The sequence below is a fragment of the Myxocyprinus asiaticus genome, chromosome 46 (genome assembly GCF_019703515.2).
Source record: "Myxocyprinus asiaticus isolate MX2 ecotype Aquarium Trade chromosome 46, UBuf_Myxa_2, whole genome shotgun sequence".
Taxonomy (NCBI): domain Eukaryota; kingdom Metazoa; phylum Chordata; class Actinopteri; order Cypriniformes; family Catostomidae; genus Myxocyprinus; species Myxocyprinus asiaticus.
Window position 1 is genome coordinate 12,626,496 of NC_059389.1, and position 24,600 is coordinate 12,651,095.

Genomic DNA, 24,600 nt, shown 5'->3' on the forward strand with positions numbered 1-24,600 from the left:
TAATGTGCTTTGAATACTGTCAGGCATGTGATGTCTGTGATGTCACTTATCATTATAGAGGTACTCAGTCACCAGGTAACTCTTAACTCGGGGTGGCTGTGTCATACTCTTGAGTATCCGATAATCTTTTTTTGGGATTGACCAAATTTATCAGCACGCATTTTAGATGACTTACTGTTATTATTTTTAAATAATCATTACTTATTACTTTTGGACAGACAGAAATTCTGATACAAAGTCCGTTCAAATTTCTGCAAATGTTGTTTGTAGTCGCATAGTGATACTGATGTGAGATTAATTTTTTCCATAATTTTTTCAATTTTTTCTTTTTCCATGCTATTATATATTTCAGATCAACCTGCCCCTAAAAAACAAAATAAACTGTGGTTGGTCACTTTACATGTAGGTCAAACAATCTTTTCCTGTGTATGGTCCTATGTGGCTCTAATTCTTGGCCAGAGTAAGTTGCAAAGTGGACCAGATCAGACTACTTGATTCTTCACAAACCTTTGGAATTATTTAGTTAATGTGGCATTTGGTGTGGTCTTGGAATTCAGTCTGTTATTTGCATCATATATTGTCCTAGTCTGTTTCCGTGCTATTCCTGCAGTTTACTAAGGTATTGGGTTTTCATTTGAAAATGTGATTTAACTGTAGTTGACTGGCTTTGAGCCTATTCGAAACACAACACACATATGGAGAAAAGCTCACAAAGGAGAAGAATGCGGAATTGTCCACAGTGGAGAAATAAAAAAGCCACCAAAGCCGTTCGTGGGAACGAACAGTTAAAGTGATTTTTCAGGCCAGAATGGTATGAAATAGATGACACAGGAGAATTGCTGTTGTTAGCATTATCTCCATCAGACTGATTTTATTGCCTACACTGAGTTTGTCGGCCAGATAAGAGTGCCTGACCTTCTGCAGTGGGTCAGGAAGCTAGAAGTTGTTGTACTTTCTCATCAATGGTAAGACAATGAGCCATTGGATAGTTGTTAGAGAAATAGGTCACCCAAAATTGAAATTTCTGTCACCATTTACTAGGGCTGGGTATTGATACAAATTTCCTTGTTTCAATTCCGATTCACAAGCTTTCTATTCGATTCCTATTTCGATGTGATTTCGATTTGATTCGATATCGATTCATATGTGTATTTCAGTTATAATGTCCCTTTGGCTTACATATAAAAGAAAATATTTCTGAGCTAATGCTGTTAATTATACAAAGGAACTTCTAACTTGATATGTTACAAAAATATACATTTTACTAATTATATTGGATTAGTTATTTATCATTTTGGTCACATTTTAGCTTTTTAAAAATTAACAGATCCATGTATTCAATCAATGAATATGGTATTATATTGCATATATTATTTTTGTGACATATTTATTGTTTAATTGCATAATTTGTACTATTTACAGGTATTTACATTGATTTGTTGAACACGTGCTAAAAACCAGAACTGTCTCTATAAGAAAACCGGAATTTCTGTAAAGAACGTATGTAAACAAGCGTGAAAGAAATTCAGATTGCTGTATCTCATCTGTGCTATGCTTTATAAGAATTAAATGTTTCTTTTTTGTTGTTTTTGAACAACAATTGACTATATAGAAATGAAAGGGTATTAAAAGAGACATTATGCAATGACAAATGGGTCACATGGATGTTGTCTTTGGACATACACTTTTACTCTCAACACGCCGTGAAAGGATCTTGCTGTTGAATACTCCACCACTATACTACACAATCACTAGTGAGTGAAATCGGAACATTTACCAGCCAGTTGCTAAATATATACATTTTATTCGCATAGCACAGAATTTGGATGCAAATGCGAGCAGTTTCCTCTCATTGCAGTAGAGGGTTGCGCAGAGAGTAGAAGATCGAAATCCTTCAAATGAAGTTCGTGGTGCATCGGAAAATCTATATTTTTTACACACCCCTACCATTTACTCACTATCATGTCTGTATGCTGTTATTTTTTTCAGAGTGGTCCATATGATTTGTGGACTATATTCCAAGTCTTCTGAAGATATATGATAGCTTTGTGTGAGGAAAAAGACCAAAACAAAAACCTTTATTTTGGTTTTGGAGTAAAATAGAAACAGTACATATTTTGACAGGTTTCATGAGAATCACCCCATGAGGATAAGTAAATAATGACAGAAACTTTTCCCCTAATAAGCAAAAATGTATAACCATGACTACATGTCTATGATTAATTTCTCTCAATCTCAAGATTGTTGTGAAATTAGGATGTAAGACAAAAACAGGTAGGCACAACTTGTTTTGTGAGAATTGTTTGGTTAACGACAAAGGCGTATCTTGTCCTATAAATGCGCCTTATAATGAATAAAGAGGTACAAAACGATCTCATCGGCATGATAAAATAAGAAATTACTCCTAGGGCACAATCCTACACCCTTATCTTCTCGAACAACTAGGGTGTGTGCACAGAGCTTGAGGTTGTTCTGAATTTTCAATTTTTGCTGGTGTTAAAAAGCTGGCTATCTATTAATGAACTGCACCAGGCTGTACTCATTACTTCTTGTCATTTAACTGAAGGCTTACATTCACGTTCTTATCAGGGCCGTGATTATAGTGTCGTTTCAGCAGTGGAAGCTACCAAAGCTACGAATAGAGTCAACACTTTCTTGTCATGTCAAGCTAAATTAAGCTAGATAATGAACCACACTGTAGGGCGTGCACCCTTTCAGCATGTTGGCCTTCAACAGTTGCCTTTTATGACCAAGTGTGGCATGTCTCTGTGCCGCCCTGGTTCGGGACAGTGATTGGTTAATATAACTTTTCTATTCCTGATCTGGATTAACATTTATGAGATATGGTATATCAGTTTGTGGTATGATATTCCTCCTAATTTTTTTATCTCTTGCAAGAATGTATTTATTTAATAAACTAGATTTTAAATTTTCATAAAATGCTGTGAAAGCAAAGTGCTGCAGGTTCAAACATTCATGCAATTCCAAACATTTGTAACCGCTACAAGTTATTATACAAATCTAAAAATGCGACACAGTATCACAGAAAAGGAGGAGATGACAACATTTCACTAGACATACACTCATTGAGCACTTTATTAGGAATATAAAATAAATATAAATATATACATAAATATAAAAGAAAATAAAGTGCCCGGTGTGGTCTTCTGCTGTTGTAGTCCATCAGTGTTCGACGTGTTGTGCATTCTGATATGCTATTCTGCTCACTAGAAATGTACAGAGTGGTTATCTGAGCTAACGTAGCCTTTCTGTCAGTTACAGAAATACTCAAACCAGCCCATCTGGCACCAACAATCATGCCATGCTCAAAATCACGGAGATCACATTTTTTCCCCATTCTGATGGTTGATGTTAACATTACTGAAGCTCCTGACCCAAATATACATGATTTTATGCACTGCACTGCTGCCACATCATTGGCTGATTAGATAATCGCATGAATAAGTAGGTGTACAGGTGTACCTAATGAAGTGTTTGTTAGTATTTATATACATATAAGGAAGAATATTAAACTGTCCAAAACACACTGTACTTTTTTTTTTACACCAAAATAAATCTCAAGTTAAAGTAAAAATGACAGAAATATATAATAACAATATACAAAAAAATAATCCGCAAAAAAAAGAAAAAAATCATCATAATAATTCAGTTTAATAATATTCAACATTGTTTCAAAAAGAGTGAAGTTGTATTTTTTGCACACCCTGTTCATTTACAAAAAAAAGTAGATATATGTTCCTTTTTTTTATGTATTTTTGTATTGTAGCATATAAATGACAAATATAAATATTTAATTTTAATATTTAAATATTAATCTTCCTTGTGTTTATTAAGTCCTAATGAAAAACTGTGGAAAACATGTCTTCGTTGTTTTTATCTATATTTTTATTTCTTGCATTAGGCCTAAACATTTTAAATATACTTGGCTTCAATGGCTGTTTCGTTGAAATAATAGTTCCTATGATTTAAAAAAAAATGGCTCTGCCATTACAGAGCAAATACATAATTATGAAATGGCTGGTGTCCTTCCTTCAGTGTAAATCTATGGCATTTTGTGTCCTTTTTATTGACCGTCAGTTGAAATTCAAAAGTCAGATTGCTTAGAATAGTAATAGCACGCCTCTCCTCAACAAGCCACACAATTTGAGGTGTAATTGTTAATGTTCTAAAGGTTCGTAGGGCAAAAGATAAAAGAGTCGTGCCAAAATGTATTACTTGGGTTTAGGGGCTTGTTCAAATCCCTAAACCTAAGAATGAGCAATAGTAATAGCCATGCTTAGCTTGGCAACGATTATTAAAAGAGGATGGATTCTGTGTAATAGTAATTTTGTATCACTCACTCTCATACAAGTACATTTCCACATACATATTTCAGTAATTTAGAGCTACCTCTTACCTCATATGTGTTTCTTTCTTTGCGCATATGTGTGTGTGTTAAAGCCTGAATATATGATGTATGAATCTATTACACATGCCACAAGGCATGACAATGGGGTGAAACTGGACCCTGGCAGGCCTAATTATTCTCAAGTTTCCCACCATGACTGAGGGCCCAAAGGGACAAAGTCCCCCTGCCTCAGGATACATCAATGCAGAGAGTCAATGGTTAACACTTAGGAAAATACCAGCTCTAATATGGAAGGTGTTTTTATCCAATAGCTTCAGAAACCTCTCATTCTTTATGTATAAAACACATAAATGTTTTCATCCTCCTATTTTTAAGTGGCATTTTCTGAAAACAGCTTTGTTTACTGAAGAGTTACACGGCTATGATTTGTATTTACATGTGTCATTTCAAACCACTTGTGCCTAAGGGAATGTATGCAATGTCAAGTTATATTAATTTCATTGTAATTTACAGTACAGCAAGGTTGCATTCTAAAATACACAAGGCCGCTACTTACTGCTTACTGTCAAATAACATTCACAATTTGTTCACACACACATTTTTCTACTGTAAATATTTTACTCCACCCTAAATTTAGAAATGTCTCACTTTCCCAGTAACTGGAATTGTGACTTTAATTCATTATGTTGCATAATTATAATGGCCCATTTTTTGCAGGTCAAACCAGCAGATGCAGTAAACGACTGGCGCCATGGCTTCAGATGCAAGTTACATGTTAGAAGCAGCCTTGGAACAAATGGATGATATAATTGCTGGTAAGACTGAGCATATTTTATTTTTGTTTCAAGACAAATTGTAAACCACCTGATGAAATTTGCATAGATCACATTCTTACTTACAGCTGTCGGTTTGTTGCCTGTACAGCTGCGCTTTCCCTGTGTAGCTTTAGTTTTTACTGCCCCCTGCTGAATGAGAATAAAAAAAAAACATGCAGGTGGAATATTAAACTTGAATTACTCCATTGGTAGGAAAATTCCTTATTACAGTGGTGTGATTAATTGTGTTCATTTTATAATTAATAAATGAATTAAATCAATAGCATTAGTTTTAAATGAACATGTCATGTTATAACATAACTTTTAAAGGTGCGCTTAAAGACCCCTGCAGACTGTTCCATTGCAATGTGCTCTTTCTAGCTGTTTTTAATACAAGAACATGTCGTAGATAAACACCTCTTAAAGGAATAGTTCACCCAAAAATGGAAATTACCTCATCATTTACCCACCCTCATGCCATCCTAGATGTTTCTTCTGCTGAACAGAAATGAAGATTTTTAGAAGAATATTTCAGTTCTGTAGGTCCATACAGTGCAAGTGAATGGTGACCAGAACTTTCAAGCTCAAAAAATCACATAAAGTCCTCATAAAAGTAAGCCATAGGACTCCAGTGGTTTAATATATATCTTCTGAAGTGATGCAATAGCTTTAGGTGAGAAACAAATCAATATTGGTGGAGATTTATGGTAAAAAATTACTTAAAAATTGATCTATTTTTCATCCACACCTATCATATTGCTTCTAAAGATATAGATTTTACCAGTGGAGTCATATGGATTACTTTTGTGATGTCTTTATGATATTTTTGGAGCTTGAAAGGTCTGGTCACCATTTGAAAGTCATACACATCTGGGATGGCATGAGGGTGATTAAATGATGAGAGAATTTTGATTTTGGGTGAACTATCCCTTTAAGAAACGCATCTGGAATCAGATGAACCTGAAAGCAGGCTTATTATATAGATTTTCTTAAGACCGTTTAGTCGACTGGTCATTCAGGCAACCCACCAACTAATCGATTTTACAAATATATAGTTTTGCACATCCCTATTCAAATGCATTGAAAACAAACTGGATGTTTCCAACCAACAGATTTAAATTCTCACTAAATAATGGGTCAGGTACAGGTAATCTCCCAGTCTGTTTCTGATTGGCTGCTCTTCAGGAAACGATCTGATAAGGGTCTGCTCCTATACAAAGTTTTTTCAACATATCTCTTAATCTGTGCCCACTAATCGGATTCCATACCGCTGCATGTGCGAACCTTGTTGAAAGGATTACATGGTGATGGATAAATTGAAAGAAAAGCGTTGTGCCAAACACTGGCTTAAAGAAAAGCTTTAGATAGTTTGAATATATGGCTTTACATAGTATGCAGATCAAAAGATAGTTATGTTAAGAAAACATTGTATAGAAGCAGACCCTTTTTAAGCAGCCATTTTTGGAGGGGCTGAATATGGAGAGGATGTGGGGGGCTGTGTAACCCCTCAAGCTAGCTCAGCAATTGCCAACATGATTTAACTAATAGAGGATAAATGTTTAATGTGGGCAGTCAACAAATACAGGTTTGGGGGGATGGAGCTTAGCATGCTTAACTCTGCTGTCTGAGTAAGACAACATGAAGTACAACACATTGGGACAGTGGCATGGCCAGACTGTGACAAAATATGTGATAAACAGAGTATTTATTTCAGTAACACAATCTAAAGTCATTCTACTGTTAACCTTCAGGGGAAAGAATCTTGGCTTGTTTACTTTATATATGAGGTAAAAAAAAAAAAAAAAAAAAGTATTTTTATTTATTTATTTACTTCTTTTTTTATTATTATTATTTATAGGCTTCATAAAAAATAATCACCTCCCAACCACATATCCATTTATCACATGTACAACCTAGTTTGACAACCAGAAAATGTCAAAATATGCCTTATCTTAATTTCGAATTATATTGTTTAGTCATTTGAAACCAAACAAACTTGTTTTTGTGAATGTTTTTTTTTTTTTTAAATGTGTTTGTGTTGTATTTACAGATGCAATTCAAGGGAACTTTAAATAGCAAGGCCTTATAATTCAATTGCGTATGTTTTTATATAATTAAACGCCATTAATGTTTAGTAATTAAATGATGCTTCAGAGCTCTGAGCACCAGAACCGTCAGGCACAGGAACAGTTTTTTCCCTCAGGCTATCCATATCTTGAACAATTGCCCCATTGAGCAATAACTATGTGCAATACACAGTTTAGTCTTTCTTGTATTTATCCAACACATCCAACCTCTTCTGCCATTTCATTCCTCTGGAAAAAAAAAACAAAAAAACATTTGCACTGTACATAACAGATTTGTATTTACACTGTACATAACAGATTGTATTAGATTTGCACTACCCATGTGTATGTGTGTATGTATGTATGTGTGTGTCTGTACGTATGTGTATAATTATTTTTTATTTTTTATTATTATCTATGTCTTGCTGCTGTTTTTGTATTGTTTTTGTATTGTTGTACACTGGAAGCTCCTGTCACCAAGACAAATTCCTTGTATGTATAAGCATACTTGGCAATAAAGCTCATTCTGATTCTGATTCTGATTCTGATACTTATGTGTGGAAAGGCACTTAATACCATGGGGCTAAACCTGGATATAGACTTTAAATGAGTATGTCTGTGTGTGTTATGAATAGGAGGGAGTCATAGGAGTTTACACAGGCATGCTGTGTCTCTTTTGTTGTGCTGTGGAACTTGCACATTTCAATGAAGGACTGTATTGAGGATTTCTCAAGGTTCTTGAAATGCCTCCATCTGCTGGTGATAGTTGGAACCTCATCTAGCCAAAAATAACAATTCAGTCACCATTTACTCACCATACGTTATTCCAAACCTATAAGACATTCTTTCTTCTATGGAACACAAAAGGAGGTGTTTGCAGAATGTAAGTCTCAGTCACCATTCACTTACAGTACTGTGCAAAAGTTTTAGGCACTTGTGAAAAATGTTGCATAGTGAGGATGTCTTCAAAAATAATGAAATAAATAGTTTTCATTTATCACTTAATATCTTACAAGGTCCAGAAACATAAAAAAAATAAAAATAAAAAAAATAAATATTCGGTGTGACCACCTTTGCCTTTAAAATAGCCCCAATTCGCCTAGGTACACCTGGATACAGTTTTTCTTGGTTGTTGGCAGATAGTATGTTCCAAGCTTCTTGGAGAATTCACCACAGTTCTTCTATCTATTTAGGCTGTCTCAATTGCTTCTGTCTCTATATGTAATCTCAGACAGACATGATGTTCAGTGGCAGGCTTTGTGGGGGCATTGCCATCTGTTGCAGGGCTCCCTGTTCTTCTATTCTAATCTTTTCTGTTTGCAAAAGTAATGTTTGGGAGTCTAACATTTATATTTCCTATTGACACACTAAAGCTGAAGATATAAATAACATAAGAAACATCTTAAGACTTTTGCACAGAACTGTAAATGTTTTTTCCATACAATGAATTGGTGAATTATTCCTTTAAGCATTTCATATTTCAGTCTCCATATCTACTGCTGGAATTGCAGTGTTAGTGTGTTCCTTAGGGGCATGTTTCAGTAACTGGATTCATTAAGGCAACCAATGAGGCCATTTCATGACTGTAGCCAAGCTGGAAACTTGTGCTTGAATGCACAATTTTTGCATGTACACAGTTATGCATATTATTGTCACATTCTTTCCATGCATACTACTAGTAGAATTTATTTACTTTGTTTTCAGTATTCATAGCATAGTTTGAAAACAGAGATAATTTTTACTAATCCGTTTTGTGATAATAGTGGCACAGAAATTACACACTTCACCTTTAAAATAACATATGGAACCTATACAAATAAAATGTTTAGGGCCTGTGTGACCTGATTTCATTTTTTTATAATAATGGAAAATTGTGCACATTAAATCGTGATTGCAAAAGATAAAAATTGACACCAAGGCCCTTATCCAGTGTCAACTGTGTCTCCTTTTGTTCTAAGTTCTGATTTTGGCATAAATAGATGGAATGAAGTCATCATACGTTTTTAAAGTAGTGTTATCGAATCCTGATGTTTTCCAGATGTCCCTTCCTGTAAATGTGTTATGTCTCATTCCATATTATCCAGATGGAGACAGTTGGAACTATTGTTGAGCTAGATGATGGAGGTGACGCGTGGCTGCAGCAGTGTGGGTGGTGGTTACTAAGATGTGATGGTGTATGACATGGCGTGATGGTGCATCTCTTATGCTCTCTCTTCTGCCTCTCAAGTCGATGTTTGCACTTTTTGTACCATTTGCTTCTTTCTCGCCTCTCTGTTTTTACCTTCCATTTTAATTTATTTTTTGCCTTTTTTTCTTTGATATGAAAGTGGATGAAGGACATTAAATAATTGGGAGAAAGCAAACTGCATTGGGAAATATAGTGACTTTTGCCAGTGCCATTATTAAAAAATTAATCAGTCAAAACATCTACTGCAAGATTTAAATGGTATGTTGCATGCAAAAATAATTTTTTTGTCAGAATACAGTACATGGCTACTTCACTTTTGAATGGCCATTAATGAAAAAGGTTACTTTTTGCCCCCAGAACAGGTGTTATTACATCAGCGACCAGCAGAGGCTACCTGGGGTATGCTAACCAGCCAAATCTTGACCCATTGCTTGGAGCATGTGTACTAACCCACCAGGCCAAGTCTTCAATATTTTATTCAGTTCATCTTCCACTTTCTCTCCATAGGCTCCAAGGCTGCGGTGGAGTTTAGTAATGGGCTGTATGATCTGGGTTCCCCTGTGAGCGTCGGACCCCTGCAGGTGCTGCAGCTGGCTGAGGAACTGCGACTGGCTCTGGAGCTGCAGGCCAGAGAGGAGGACCGCAATTCACTGCGCTCACAGCTTCCCTGCACCACTGCGCAGACCCTCATGGAGTGGCTGGAAAAGGGCTCGGTGAGACAGTAATGATGAGCACATTGGAGCAAAATACTCATGTGGAGTATGTGTGGGTAGTCTACAATGTGAAGTGTTCATACACGTGTAAAACCTGTAAATATTATGTAATTTTAATATATGGAATTTGAGGGTAGAGTCCTTAAATTAGATAAATCTTAAAAAGACTGGTGAATATAATGTTTTCAATTATGCTATGGTCTTAAACATTTAATTGGATAGAAATTACTCTTTTTGAGTGCGGTCTCTTTAAATTATTATTAAAAATTCTTATCCAGTAATCCTAGTGACTGGAAAAGTCATGGAAATTCAAAAGGTGTGAGAACCTTGAATGTGTGACATCATTTACTGATCTAGCTCTGGCATTATACAAATTAACCATGGCAACCATTGTAGTTTCCATCTAAAATACCTACCAATAGTTGGTACTGTATTATAAATAATACTGTAAAACAATAATAAAGTTAAATATGGGATCATTCTCAAATAGTGTAACACATCAGGTGTTTTCTGTGTTCAAATATGTTTTTGTTTTTTTTGCTTTTCAAAGCATTTTACGGAGCCCCTTAGAGGACAGGGCGAGAAAGTTTTTTCTGAAATAGTTTTGCGTTCCTTCGCAATAAGTTTTGCGTTCCCTCGCAATAAGTTTTGCGTTCCCTCGCAATAAGTTTAGCATTCCCTCGCAATAGTTTGCGTTCCCTCGCAATAAGTTTTGCATGCCCTCGCAATAGTTTTGTGTTCCCTCACAATAAGTTTTGCGTGCCCTCGCGATAGTTTTGTGTTCCCTCACAATAAGTTTTGTGTTCCCTCACAATAAGTTTTGCGTGCCCTCGCAATAAGTTTTGCGCTTCCTTACAATAATTTGCATTCCCTCACAATAAGTAAGGATTTACTAGTAACCATATTTTAACCTTGATATTTATATTTAAACCACAGTAACCAACACAAGAATTACCATGGCTAATTTGTAATAAAACTATGGTGCATACGCTGTATTAAAACCATGGTTTCCACCTAAATACATGGTTACTTTTCATAGTTACTACAATATTACTATAGTAAAACATGGTAAACCTACAGTTATGGCTAGCCTACTACAATATTACTATTGAAAAATGATTTCCGCCAAAAACTATGGTTACTACAGTCTATAATATTAGCTGCTATTGTAAAACCATAGTTAAACTATGGTATTTGTATAGTAAAAGTATAATAACCACAAAATTATGATTTTTGTTCCCATACAGTAGTTTTCGTTTTCCTGTATTATCACTATGGTTTCTTTATGAATATCATGGGTAAAATATGGTTACTGTAGTAAAACCATGGTATTATTATTGCGCGGGAACTCAAAACTATTGCAAGGACACGCAAAACTTATTGTGAGTTACCATAAACTAACAGAAATCATGGTTTTGCTATAGTAATATTGTACTAACTATGAAAAGTATGTTAAGTAACCATGTTTTTTGGCAGAAACCATTGTTTTAATACAGTATACTATATCCACACAGTAACAATGGTTTTATTATAGATTTACCATGGTAATTCATGTGGTTACTTTGGTTTTACTACAAATATCATGGTATTTGTAGTAAAACTATAATAACCACAAAATTATGATTTTTATTACCATAGTTTTCATTTTCCTGTATTTTTACTGTGGTTTTACTATGAATATCAAGGTTAAAATATGGTAAATAAATCATAAATCAAGTCATTTATTCACCGTCTTGCCATACAACAATACATAGTGTCCAGGGGCTGTGAAGCTTAAAAAACAATATAAAAACACTATATATGACTTATATTCCCATATACGACTACATTTCAAGTCTTCTGAAGCCATACAATAATGAAAAACAGAATGAAACTGTAGTCGATATTAAACTGAAATTTCAGTCAGTTCCTCACACAAAACCAATTGCATGAGTCACATGAATTTATTTATTTATTTATTTTTAATTTTTTGAGCTTGACAGTCTCTGGTCTCTATAAGCTGCTATTGTTTGGCAAGAGCTGCATAACAGTCCTTCATAAATTTCGACTTTTGTATTCCACTGGTAAAATAAAAGCATACAGGTTTAGAACAACATTAGGGTGAGTAAATAATGATAGAATTTTCATTTCTGGGTGAACTATTCCTTTAAGTTTCGAGTTGCTTGACTATTTCAGCATTGTGGGTCTTGCCTGCCTCAGAGGCAGTTTCTGGCCCAGCTTCGTGTGCATATGTGTGTATGTTGCTTGGATGTTTTTAAAAGAGTTCGGATCCCCTCTGAGACATTGATAGGGCTGTGCTTCCTGCCTCTCTCCCTCGCTTCTCTTCATTATTTCTCTCTCACATACAGTCATTCTCTCCTTCTTTCTCTTCATTCACTCAAGTCTCACTCTCTTGCTCTGCATAAAAAAAACGATATGCTCACCTTTAACTTGCCTTCCACCTTATGTCTTTAGGGTAAGTCTACAACTGACATCTCTGCTGAGTTATGACAGCTCATTTTAGAGTTTTTTATGCTACTAGATTAGTTTGATGATGTGTAATCTGGCATGATCGTATATTTGCTCTTCCAGAATAGTGTTTTTCTTGTTTTGCTGTTATATGTTACTGGCAACAGTCACAAGACCTACTTAGGCAGTTATTTTCGGATTCCGATGGAAAATGCTCGCACATGATTCTTGACAGCTGCTTGCATTAATTTGTTGCTCAATGAACATAGAAAATCACAAAAAGTGTTGTAAGCAACCTGTTGGTGGAGCTCTAAGACCAATCAAGGGCCTTATTTTGAGAGTGGGGGATATTTTGGCAGGGATCTGACCATAAGGGGTCTCACATAACCCTAGGGTCCTTCTACAGCACACACACACACTCACAAGCACACACATCAGTAGCTTTCTGAACTCTGCTTGTCTGGATCAAACGCACATGCTCCCTAATTACAGTTGGTAAAAACAGCGCAGGAAATGCGATCAAGTCCCCGATTGCGAAACTTAAGCATTAGAGGGGCTGAATTTTGCTTTGTTCTTACAGTACATGCTGCAACTGGCCTGTGTTTACGTGTAATGATGTTTGTTGACGATGCAGCAACCGGTGGAGGATGTTTGTGGCAGCTGCAGAAATGTGATAAGAGAGGTGCTTTGTTCATCTCATTGCTGATCTGAGGCCTGTCTGAGCTGCTATAGGTATTCACATCAATGAAGTGTGAGTGCACGTCTCTGTTCACAACTGGTGGATTGCAACCCAAAAATGATCTGTCAGTCTGTACTAGTAGGGTACAGATTGACAGAAATAAACAATGCTATGTGATAATAATTAAATGCAACTTATATAATTGTTCATAAGGCTAGGGTATATTTTTTTCATCATGTCGTTACATCTCTCCCATGGTTGAGCACTCTAGCCTTTCAAAGGGTGCTTTTTTGACTGTGAGTCGGTATGGACACGTTCAACCCATGCCCACTACAACTTTGAAATGCTTTAGTATACAGTGATAGGCAGGCACATGCACAGACTATGCCAGACACGGACTGTTCGAATGTCTTTAAAAACTGGGCTGCACATGGAGGGTCTGCATGCACTATGCAGATGACAATTTGCGACATGTGCTATGTGCTCGAGATGTTGCGGCACTTGGAAAACCGAAGTATACTTTGGCCTGTAGGATGGCAAAATAGGCTTATCGACTATTCGACTTTATAAAGGAGGAGAAAAATCTTTTACACATTGCTTGTTGTCTCTTAACAAACTCTGCAGTGTTTGGTGCAAATTTGCCTGTCATTTGGTAATACTGTATGGCTAATACTACTACACTATTTAGCCCACGGTTTGTTCCATATGTTAGTCAGGTAAATCACACTTCTGTTGTTTATACATTTATAAAATGGTCAAATTTCCTATACGGCCTTTGTTGTGTTACATGCAGTTCATGGCAAGTTTCATTCAGCACGTTTACATGCACATTCTTACATCGTTTGCACTCAATAAGCTGACAACATGTGAGGTTATGTAAACGCCTTAACCGGTTTCCTTTTATCGGGGTAAGGTCATAAGTGGTTTAGGCATAAACCAATCTGCACAAGTAGATTTTCGCTCATTACTCTGATTTCATGTTGCATGGAAACACATTTACTACCATTCTGATCAGCTTATCCAATGTGCAAAAGTGTCATGTGCATGACTGTTTACATTTTGACAACAAAAGTAGAGAATAATTAGATAATTTCAAATGTTGCGTAAATGTGGGTTTCTTTTATTGCTTATTTTTGCTAGTTATCATCGTATTGGTGTGCATGTAAATGCGCTTGCATGCGTAAATGTTGCCAATTGATCCAATATAAAATCTGTGTCCAGTTGGGAACTGGTTTAAAGAATGAACTTGTTCTGTTTCTACAGTATGTGTATGATGGGCGTCTAATTGATTGTATTAAAATATGTCTAGTCTTGTTTATATATGCATATGCACGTTTGTGGGTGTGTGCAACATGCACATTTGTGTGTAAAGTCTGTATTTTTGGGTGTCTTGTCTGGTGTGGCTCCAGCTCTGCAGCTGTCAGGATCAGAGGAATAACCAGGTGCAGCACTGCACTCCCAAAGCTCTGAATAAGTTGCGTGCTACACTAATAAGACACAATTGCCCCTTCTTGATCTCAGGTTTCAACCTCTAATACTACATGATAGCTGACATAATCATCCTATCTCAGCTTCCAACAGCATTATTAAGTCTTACAATGGAAAAGTTTCCATGTGAAAAATAGCCAGATTGGCTTTTATTAACTCCAGCTATAGTGATTTAAAGGTTATGATAACAGTCCCCAGAGTGACCTTATTCCACACTCCGCTACATAGTACACAAAACACTCCATAACACAAACAGGAAATGCTCCAAGCAGTACAACATGAGAAGATTGCAGAGTGAGAGATGAGCTGTGTCCAAATTTGCATACTCTCAGAATGTGTACCGCATTTGATGAAGAACATAATATTTTGGTGTCAATAGAGCGCAACAGTTCTCACCCATTTTTCAGCCGTGTCGATTCCGGAAATATTTTTCCCATTGACTTTTCAAAAAATTCTTCATAAAAGAATTCTAAACCATGAACCAAACCAACCAAAAAAATTTATGGAGTTTTTACTTCCGGAACCTTACTGTTGCACTCAATAAAGTACGTTTTTTAGGTATGGAGGTAAGTGGTATGAACATGGGCATAGTTAAACGATGTAGTAACAATAACAACATTTTCACAATTCAAGCACAAAGAACAACTTTTTTGGTGTATATATATATATATATATATATATATATATATATATATATATATATATATATATATATATATATATATAGAACTAACAGTTGAAAAGAGCTGCCCTACTCGCAATTCTCTGCTTTTTTTATTTTTTATTCAGCATTTTGAATGTGATGTCTCCACAGCTCCCTTGGCCTTATGGAATAATAAAGTGTCCAGTTGATGCATACTCTAGAATCTCGCCAGATGAAGCAGGTCATTCTGTTATTTCTTGACTGCCTTATGAATACCCTGGATTCGGACATAGTTCTCAATTGACGTACATTTGGAATACTATATAGTAGGGAAGTTTGCATATTTGGACGCAGGCATGGTATAATGAGGAAGGTGTTGTAGTTGTTAAAGCTTAGGGCTGTTAATCGGAAGGTTTCTGGTTCGAGACCCGTTAGGAGCATGTCATGATGATTCACCAGAATCAGACGGATTGGTTTACCAGTTTTCACATTTTCTGCGCTGGTTTTAGTAGAAAATACTGTATGTGGAATGTATTTAAACATGTTCAAATATGTTAAACAGAGCTGAGAGTACCACCAGAGACATACTGTATGTAAAAGGACAAGACGGACCACTCATAGGAAAAAATCATTTGTTTTCTCTAGAATGTGTGTGCACATTAACTGAACCAGCCTGTATATAATACCGTTTTATGGTCACCATTGCAATATTATTACAGTGTTATCCAATATTGACAGAACAGGCTAGTTTGTGCATGTCTTTTCAGTCCCTTTATAGTGTTTGTCCATTAAGAATACAACTGGACAGCAGGGTTGCTTGTAAAGGTAAAAAGGACACATAGGAATGAATGGATGTCTTGCACAGGAAACAGGGTCTTCAGCCTAATGAGTTACAGTCTTGAGTAGAAACAGATGGGGGAGTGCTAAAAGGCGGTGTGCCCTTAAATGTCCCTTTCTCTCTGTGTATCTCTCTCTCTCTTGTGCTTAAACAGAGACACTGGCTTGTTTCAGTTCAGACTTGCATTGGGATTTAAACTTAATTACAATCACTGCCTCACAAAGAGAAAAGGGAAAGACTGAAAGGTTGAGAGAGGGAGGAGAAAAAGAGAAATGATTTAACAAAAACTATTAAGAGAAACCCATATGAAAGAGAGCGTTTCAATGAAATGTAGTGTTGGGTAGCATGTAGCGGGAGTAGAACTCATGGAAATAATGTTTTGCAACTGACACACACTCAACTGTTGTTAAGTTGGCTGGGCAGCAGACACGGGGGTCTCTGGCAGACGTCTGGCTTTTTAAGCTAGGTTTGTGCATTTGTCTAAGCATGTTAGGAGACTTCGGCAGCCAGTTTAAGGAGGAGGAGATAGTGACGCGGTAAAACTCAGAGCTCAAATCTCAGTTTGCCGCTGCAGTGTCTCCCTCATTATAGCGGGTAGAGATGGAACTTCAGCATGAATGAAGAAATTGACTTTTATAAGCATTTCACTTGGCTTAAAAAGGTAAGTTTGGCTGTGTGATTACAGAGATTTTCCATTGGATTTTTCCATTAATCATTTATTTGTTATCCATTTAAGTGATTTTGAATATGGAATTATAAAAGTGAGTGGTTGGATTTGCTGTTGTTATATATATATATATATATATATATATATATATATATATATATATATATATATATATATATATATATATATATTTTTTTTTTTATTATTATTATTATTGTTAAATTTATGTATTTGGACATGTAAGCCCACATAAAGTCTATGGACTTGTATTGTATTAGATAACTAAATATCAAACCAAGTGACATCTGCAAACAAATAATGCTAGAACATTTCTCAGAACCAACCTTAAATTTCTGAGCCATTTTTGCAATGATTTTTAACCAAATAACTGGTTTCTATGTCATTTTTATTGGATATACTTTCTGAATTCAGTTCCCCTCAAGTTCACACAGGTGTCTCAGCAGAGTAACCACAGATGTAGTTCATAACATTGACTACTGTATGAACATGAAAGGGGAAATTTTGTTTGAAAGGTGTGTTTGTGCTGATGTCTTTAAATAAATGTCACTTAGTTTGATATTTTGTTTTATAATGCAAACATTTATGACATTCATACATGTTTGAATGTTGCTTTAGTGTCCAAATAAATTTTGAGGTCAGTGTATGTATGTTAGAGACACAAATGGCACCCGTTTTTAGGATGATCCAAAAATCATCAGGCAGTGTTGTCATGGTGTGGATGTGTGCCGGGGCTCTTGTGATTTGCAATAGAACAAAAGATCTTTTTATGCTGTCCTTAATGATTCTGAGCTCATGCCCTTGAATACAAACCAAAAAGCTTAATGTGATACAATACTTGATACTTAGAGTAGTAAAGCAGTGCAATTTAAAGGAGGTGTTGTTAGAAAACCAGAGTGCACACCTGTTCTTGAAGGCAAGAGGCATTGGAAAGCTAGCACGTGCTTGCCACGGATGATGTGGTTAACAAGGTATTGCGTTAAGTGGTATATAGAGCAGGTATGTATAATATTTTAAGAGAGCACACCATCACTGAATGGGCACCTCCGCAGCAAATCTTAACCAACTATTACATTCCAAAGAATAAAAGAAATGACAGTAATTATGGCTTATGTGAAAAAACAGTAAAAAAAATCTAGTTGGAGCCAGTTTGGAAGAGGAATGTAGTGCATTACTGTATTGCAGGGAGGGGCTGTACTGTAAAACTCTCAATAATGTCATACATTCTTAGACAGTGGGGTAATAATGATCACTGTAGTTTCTTCAAAGTTCCTCTGAAACCATTTCAGATCCTTAGTTCTGTGAGCAGCCAGTGGGACATGACAAGGGGGGAAATCCAAGGCTTGTGGGTTGTCTTGCTTATAAACACGTCTCTCTGATAGGGAAATAAATTGGATTGGTGCTCTAGTGCATCATGAATCTCTACATTTGAACATGGTACTCTAGTCTGTCTACACTGTAAAACAATTCTTCCCACTAAAATGGGAAACTAAGAGGTTAAATGCTGCCCAAAATCAGAGTGGCCAAAGTTACAGCCCTTGTACTTTTTCAACCATTTTAATTACTAGTGAAGAAAATCGAGTTTAAAAACTCTTCGAATAGAAATTACAGAAATTATTGTGACAAGTATAGGGGAACAAAGAATTTATTACAATGATGAAAACATTTTTGCATGTTTTTTATTTATACAGTGTATGTGGTCAGCTCTATATACCAGTATTGTATGATCATTTAAATTTAGGTTTAAGAATGTATTTTATATTGCCAAGTACAATCCAGCTTCTGGTTTTTAGCTGGCCTTTTATGGTCATTAGCTAGTCTAAGCTGGTTTAGAAAGTTGATCAGTTGGAACTACTAGCTGGTGTGGCGAATGTTAACCTAGTTAGGGCTGGTAGACCACCTTGGCTAAGATGTTGTGGACTTGATTGAGCTTTTTTCTTTTCTTTTTTTTTTTTACAGATAAATTATTTATTTATAACGACAGTTGGCATAATTTATGTGGCATGCAAATTGCCGTAAAGCAGATTCAATCACTCAAATAAGTATGTTAGGCCTTCCAGCTAACACAGTTAAGCCACTGCAGATGGTCCAGAATACAGCAGCGCGTCTGGTTTTCAATCAGCCAAAAAGGGCTCATGTCACCCCACTCTTGATTTCACTCCACTGGCTACCTGTAGCTGCCCTCATCAAATTCAAGGCTTTGACTCTGACTTTCAGGACAGCCAATGGAACCGCACCCTCTTACTTCAATTCACTTCTTCAGGTCTATGCTTCAATTCACTCTCTGCGGTCTATGAACGAGCGACGTCTGGTGGTCTCATCACAAAGAGACTCAAAGTCTATTTCACGATCGTTCACTTTCTATGCTCCTCTGTGGAGGAATGAACTTCCAACCTCCACACGATCTGCTGTTACCTTCTCAACATTCAAGAACCAGCTGAAAACACATCTGTTCCGCGAGCACTTAACCAACCCACACTAATTGCACTTACCACTGCACTTAACCTGCACTTAATGTACAAGGGGGGAAAAAATCATTGTCTGTCTCTTTCTTCTGTGCTAGCATCTTTACTACTCTAGCCACTGTGAGAACTTGGCAGTCCTATACTGCAGATGTTGTTAAAATTTGTATGTCAAATTTCTTGCTACGTGTCTCATTTGTAAGTCGCATTGGATAAAAGCGTCTGCTAAATGACTAAATGTAAATGTAATTGTTTATTAAACTTTTTGTATAAAAAAAATGTGTGTGTTTGTGTATTAAACTTTAGTGAAGTGATATACAGATCTGTGGGCATTCATCATAATAATATGCAAAATATTTCTAAATGTAGTTTAAATCAAAGCATAAAGGGTAATAACACTATTAAAGTTACTTTTGGGTTTCTCAGGTGACGAAACTTCCAAACTCTTCCTTCTCATTACCTGTTACTCAAGACTAAAAGAACAAAGACCTCAAGTTGGGTTCAAACTTGCTGTAAGCTGAGCAATTACCATGCAATGAGGGCCTCCCTTAAACAGGCTTAACCCTGTAACTCTGACTGTGGCCTCCTCCAGGCAACTGGCCCCTGTAAGCTCTAAATAGACAGCTTTATTGTAACATTCAGAAGGAAGTGACAGCCCTGGACACAGAAGAAGCTTTTGAAAAGAGAGATTATATGGGTGGCAAGCATTAGCTCTCCTAGTTTAGTGCCGACAAGTGACACTGGCCTGTTTCGCATACTGTGACATGGGCAGTTGTTGTTGAAAATTTTTCTGCTGAGATCCATCCATCCGTCCATCCAGCCATCCACCCACATTATTTATAGTGGATTAACAGTTCCTTTTTCCATTGTTATTTTGACTTGAATACCTTATGCAGATGACCTCATTAATTTGTAATGAGTTCCTTTATTGCATTTGCATTGAAGTGATATCAAACATGTCTGTTTAGAACTGTTTGTTTTGGGGCCAGCGTGTCATTTAACACCTTTAGAACAACACATGCATTTGAGACAGTTAATTTTTTTTTTTCCATTCATTCTTAAAAAAAAGGTGGAAAAGCAGGTTAGCCCATCCCCCTGCCAACCCCTTCATTTACTTTCAGTTTCTGTGGCTGTGTGGCTCAGGTTATCCTATCTGAACTGAATGTTCCTACAAAGACAGTATAGCCTGAAACAACTTTCAATGTGGGGACTTTTGAGAGTTCCCCTAAAAGAAAAAAGCTTCATATAGGCAGCAAATAATGTCTCAATTAACACTCAGAGACCCAAGCATTGATATTGATAACTTTGTGGGTGAAGTTTGTGTGAGTTTAGCAAGCTGTGACATTCATTATGCAATTTTTTTACCCACCAAAACTGTTGTTTTGATAGAGTTCATTTGGCAGCATTTAATTTCTTTAAACAAGCATCACTATTTTGCTAATAAGAAAAATAAATTGGAAGTCCCTGCCATAATATAAAAAGAAGTATGTGTGGTGTCCACTTCTGTGTCTCCACAGGTTAATCTCCAGTTCTCCATCAACAATGAGACCTATCAGGAACGGCTGTCAAGATTAGAAGGGGACAAAGAATCTCTGGTTCTCCAGGTGAAAAGTTTCTCGCAGGCCTCCAAGGCAAAGCTCAACATAATAGCCTTAATGTCAACACAATGAGATGACAGCTAGCCAACATGCTCGTAAAACCTCATAGGGTTAAACCAGGAGAATATTATGTCTCTGTGAAGGAAAGAGACATGTGACACCTCTGCGCTCCAGCCCAGGGTGACACAGCTGCCCTGTCTCATGCACAATGGGACAGCCGTAAATCACATACATCTATGTAAATCTATCATAATGGAAAGGTTAGGAGGTTAGTGTTAATATGTGTTACTGACACATAGTAGCCACCACTTTGTGAGTTTAGCTATTATCATATTAAAGGGATTGTTCACCAAAACATTTCAGTTCTGTCATAATTTGCTCACCTATTATGTTGTTCTAAACCATATGACATTCTTTTGAACATTCTTATGACATCCATATGACAGCTTTATTCACCATACACTTTTGTATGGAAAAAATATGCAATGAAAGTGAATGGTGACTGGGGCTATAACACCATGGTGGAAAAAAAGCAATACGGGTTTAGAACAACATGTGGGTGAGCAAATGATAACAGTATAATTTATTTTAAGCGAGCTGTCCTTTTAAAGCCAGTTTTTCAATTGCATGTGTTTACTGTAAACCAGCAAGGCTGTTTGTGTTTAAGAGAGATTATCCTGAATCGGACACTGTTTTGACAGTAAATAAAATTTGAGGATTATTTTGAACTGCTGACAACTTATGAGAATGTTTTATGCAGAAAAATCCTACATATGTCACTGTCTTTAAAAGTGACGTGTGCAATTTTTGCATCATTATGGGCACCAAACAAATGCAAAAATAACTAGATTTTTAGATTTTCTGAAGAAAAAATCATTTTCATAATAATGCTAGGGTGTTCTGGGTGGTTGCTGGGGTTTTTCAAGGTGATTGCAAGGGGGTTCTAGATGGTTGCTAGGTTGCTTTTAAAAGTTAACATTCTTTTTTACTTGACACGGCACATAAAACTGTGGCACTCCTGCCCGAGACACTGAAAAAAACAGCTGGAAATGTTCAAAGACCGTCTGTCTAATGCAAGTTTGCATAAACCAACAATAGAAGAAGAGCGCAGATGGACACAAAAACATTTACTCGGTGTGAACTAGGGGTGGGCGATATGACTAAAATCTTATATCACGATACGAGTAATTTTAAATCACGGTAACGGTATATATTGCGATATAGTAATTTTTTTTTTCTGGAAGATCAATAAAAAAATCAGTTAAAATAAATAACCATATTGTAATGCCTATTTTTGGAAAATCCAGTCTGTGAAATAAATACTTTTTAGGGGAAAACTACTTCCTCATATATAATTTTCTCCTTATTAGAACTTGACAAGCAGTCAAAGTTAAAAATAAACCTTACCATATTACTCAATTTCACATTATGCCACATTTCGGTCTGATATGTCGCTGACCATCAGTATTATAAACTTTCTACAAGAAACTCATGATATTTTCAAAGCAAAGCAACAAAGAAAATATTGCATAATTTTAGTAAAAAAATACACAACGAAAATAACACGTCTTGAAGAAAATACATTTAAAAAATATTTATGAACACTTCTTGCAACAACAAAAAAAGGAATTAATGTGGAGCGCATCTTTTGGCTTTCATAATATTCTTTAGCGTGCTTCATTTTGAGGTGGTAAAACAGATTATTTGTATTACCACAAATGATCATCATTGCGTGACAGTTTGCAGATTAAATTTTTTTAATCTGTGTCGGTTTTTGTGAACCTACACCACAGATGTCGCACCTGTTTTTACAACAAGCCCCCCTTCATTTTCTTGACTTTTCTATTAATCATATCAGCAATAATTCATCAAATGATGGAGAAGTATAGATGTGCGGTGTACTCAAGCGAACCTCGGCATGTTAAAGAGATGATTCAGGTGTCTGGATCAAGTAACGCTGTCCCAGCAGAGTGTGTCAGATCACGGTGGACTGCTGCATCCTCTGCTATAGAGCACTCACAGTCGGCCCGCAAAATCAGAATGGTAAAGAATCAACAACGAGTTTGTGGGCATGTTTGCGCCGTTGCCTGATCTGCATAATTCCTTTAGTGAATCTGCCACTACACCAGCGCGCACAGATTTTACCAGCCACAACTCATTCCCCGCTCAAGCCTGGTTTCAGTCTCACGTGAAGCACAGCCACTGATACATACGCACACACTGCGCACATGGATATTTACATATCGCGATATACACGATATAGCAAAATCTCTATAGGTTGATACTTTATATCGTCACCGTGATATATATCTTCATATCGCCCAGCCCTAGTGTGAACGGCCCTTAAGATGAATTCTTTGGTTTAAGGGCTTTTAAAATAGTGCAATAATAATAGTAATGTCTGCCTTAGCAATCACCACTAAAACATTTTGCCAAAAAGGTTTCCTAATTGTCCTTCCACCCCCATCCTCCATTGTTTGGATGAACAGGTCTTCCCACCCAAACTCATGCCATTGGTCAAGCCAAGATTTCACTTGTTGGACTGCTCAAAAAAACAAAGCAGTGTTTTGAAAGGGCCACATTGCCACAAATCAACCTTCAAATGGCTTAGTTATAGTTGTCACATTTTAAACTGGGATAGGAGAAAATATTTTAGCATGTTGAAGTTACACACTTCACCTTTAAGAATGTAGGTTGTTTATCTATGCAACAAGGGCCAAAAGTTACATTTCTCCATATACTGGCCCCGCTTGCACTCTGATTGGTGAACTATCTTGTGCTGTCAAACACTGATAAATGTGATTGGCTCCTAAAGCCCTCAAGGTGTTCTACTTCTCCTTTTACCTGTCCTGCTGGTTGGCAGTCCTTCAGTTGGTGTTGAACAAAAGAGCACTTTCAAAACAATTGCACCTCAGTTTCACATGTCAGTATGGAAGTGGGTCTACACTAAAGAATGGCAGATTTTAACCTAGCAGTCCAGATTTAAGGTACATTCCTTTGCTGTGTTTAAACATTGGAGTCCGACGTGTGTTGCAACCTTTATTAGCATATCTGTAGGAGGGACGTGAAAAGAAATCGCATGAGGAAGAGAAAGCAAAAGAGAGAGCAGGTTTCAGGTTAGTCTGAATGTGATTTGCTGTCTGTTGGTTTCAGGTGTGTGTCCTTACAGACCAGGTTGAAGCTCAAGGAGAAAAGATCAGAGATCTGGAAAGTTCTCTGGAGGAACATCACCATAAACTCCTTTCTACTGAGGAAATGCTCCAACAGGTAAGAGAACATGCTTGCATACTCTGTCATTTATCCGGCTTTCAATTCATATTCTGATCTGAGATTAACTTTTATATATTTGATGTCCAGTATAGTAATGTTGCTTCTGTTTGAGGTTAAATGGAGCCCAGCAAAACACATCTAAATCTAATTTTACAACTGGCAGGAGTTAAACTGTTATAATGTGTACACCAATTTATAAAGTCTGAATAAATTAATTGCATTTAGCCATGTTTTATATGGTGTCTCTTAGACCTCCCAAACAGAAGTAATATAAACTTTTTCATGTTAGACTGATGAATGTTAAGTTCTCAGTTCTCATAAGTGTGATCGGTTCTCAT

The 24,600-nt window shown here is 36.4% G+C and overlaps 1 protein-coding gene across 13 annotated transcripts in view; it reads left to right on the top strand.

Moving 5' to 3' along the window:
• The window catches only part of LOC127435855 (liprin-beta-2-like), a 71,822-nt gene that overhangs the window by 11,155 nt on the left and 36,067 nt on the right, over positions 1–24,600 (top strand). For 10 of the 13 annotated variants that reach the window (XM_051689583.1, XM_051689582.1, XM_051689586.1 and 7 more), the window contains exons 2-5: positions 5,087–5,184; positions 9,946–10,151; positions 20,912–20,998; positions 24,146–24,259. In XM_051689583.1, the coding sequence (XP_051545543.1) occupies positions 5,121–5,184; positions 9,946–10,151; positions 20,912–20,998; positions 24,146–24,259 (471 nt within the window). In that variant the 5' untranslated portion in view covers positions 5,087–5,120. Of the gene's footprint in view, positions 1–5,086; positions 5,185–9,945; positions 10,152–16,432; positions 16,909–20,911; positions 20,999–23,751; positions 23,980–24,145; positions 24,260–24,600 lie in introns of those variants that run through there. The other 3 variants (XM_051689592.1, XM_051689593.1, XM_051689594.1) reach the window with 3 other exon arrangements.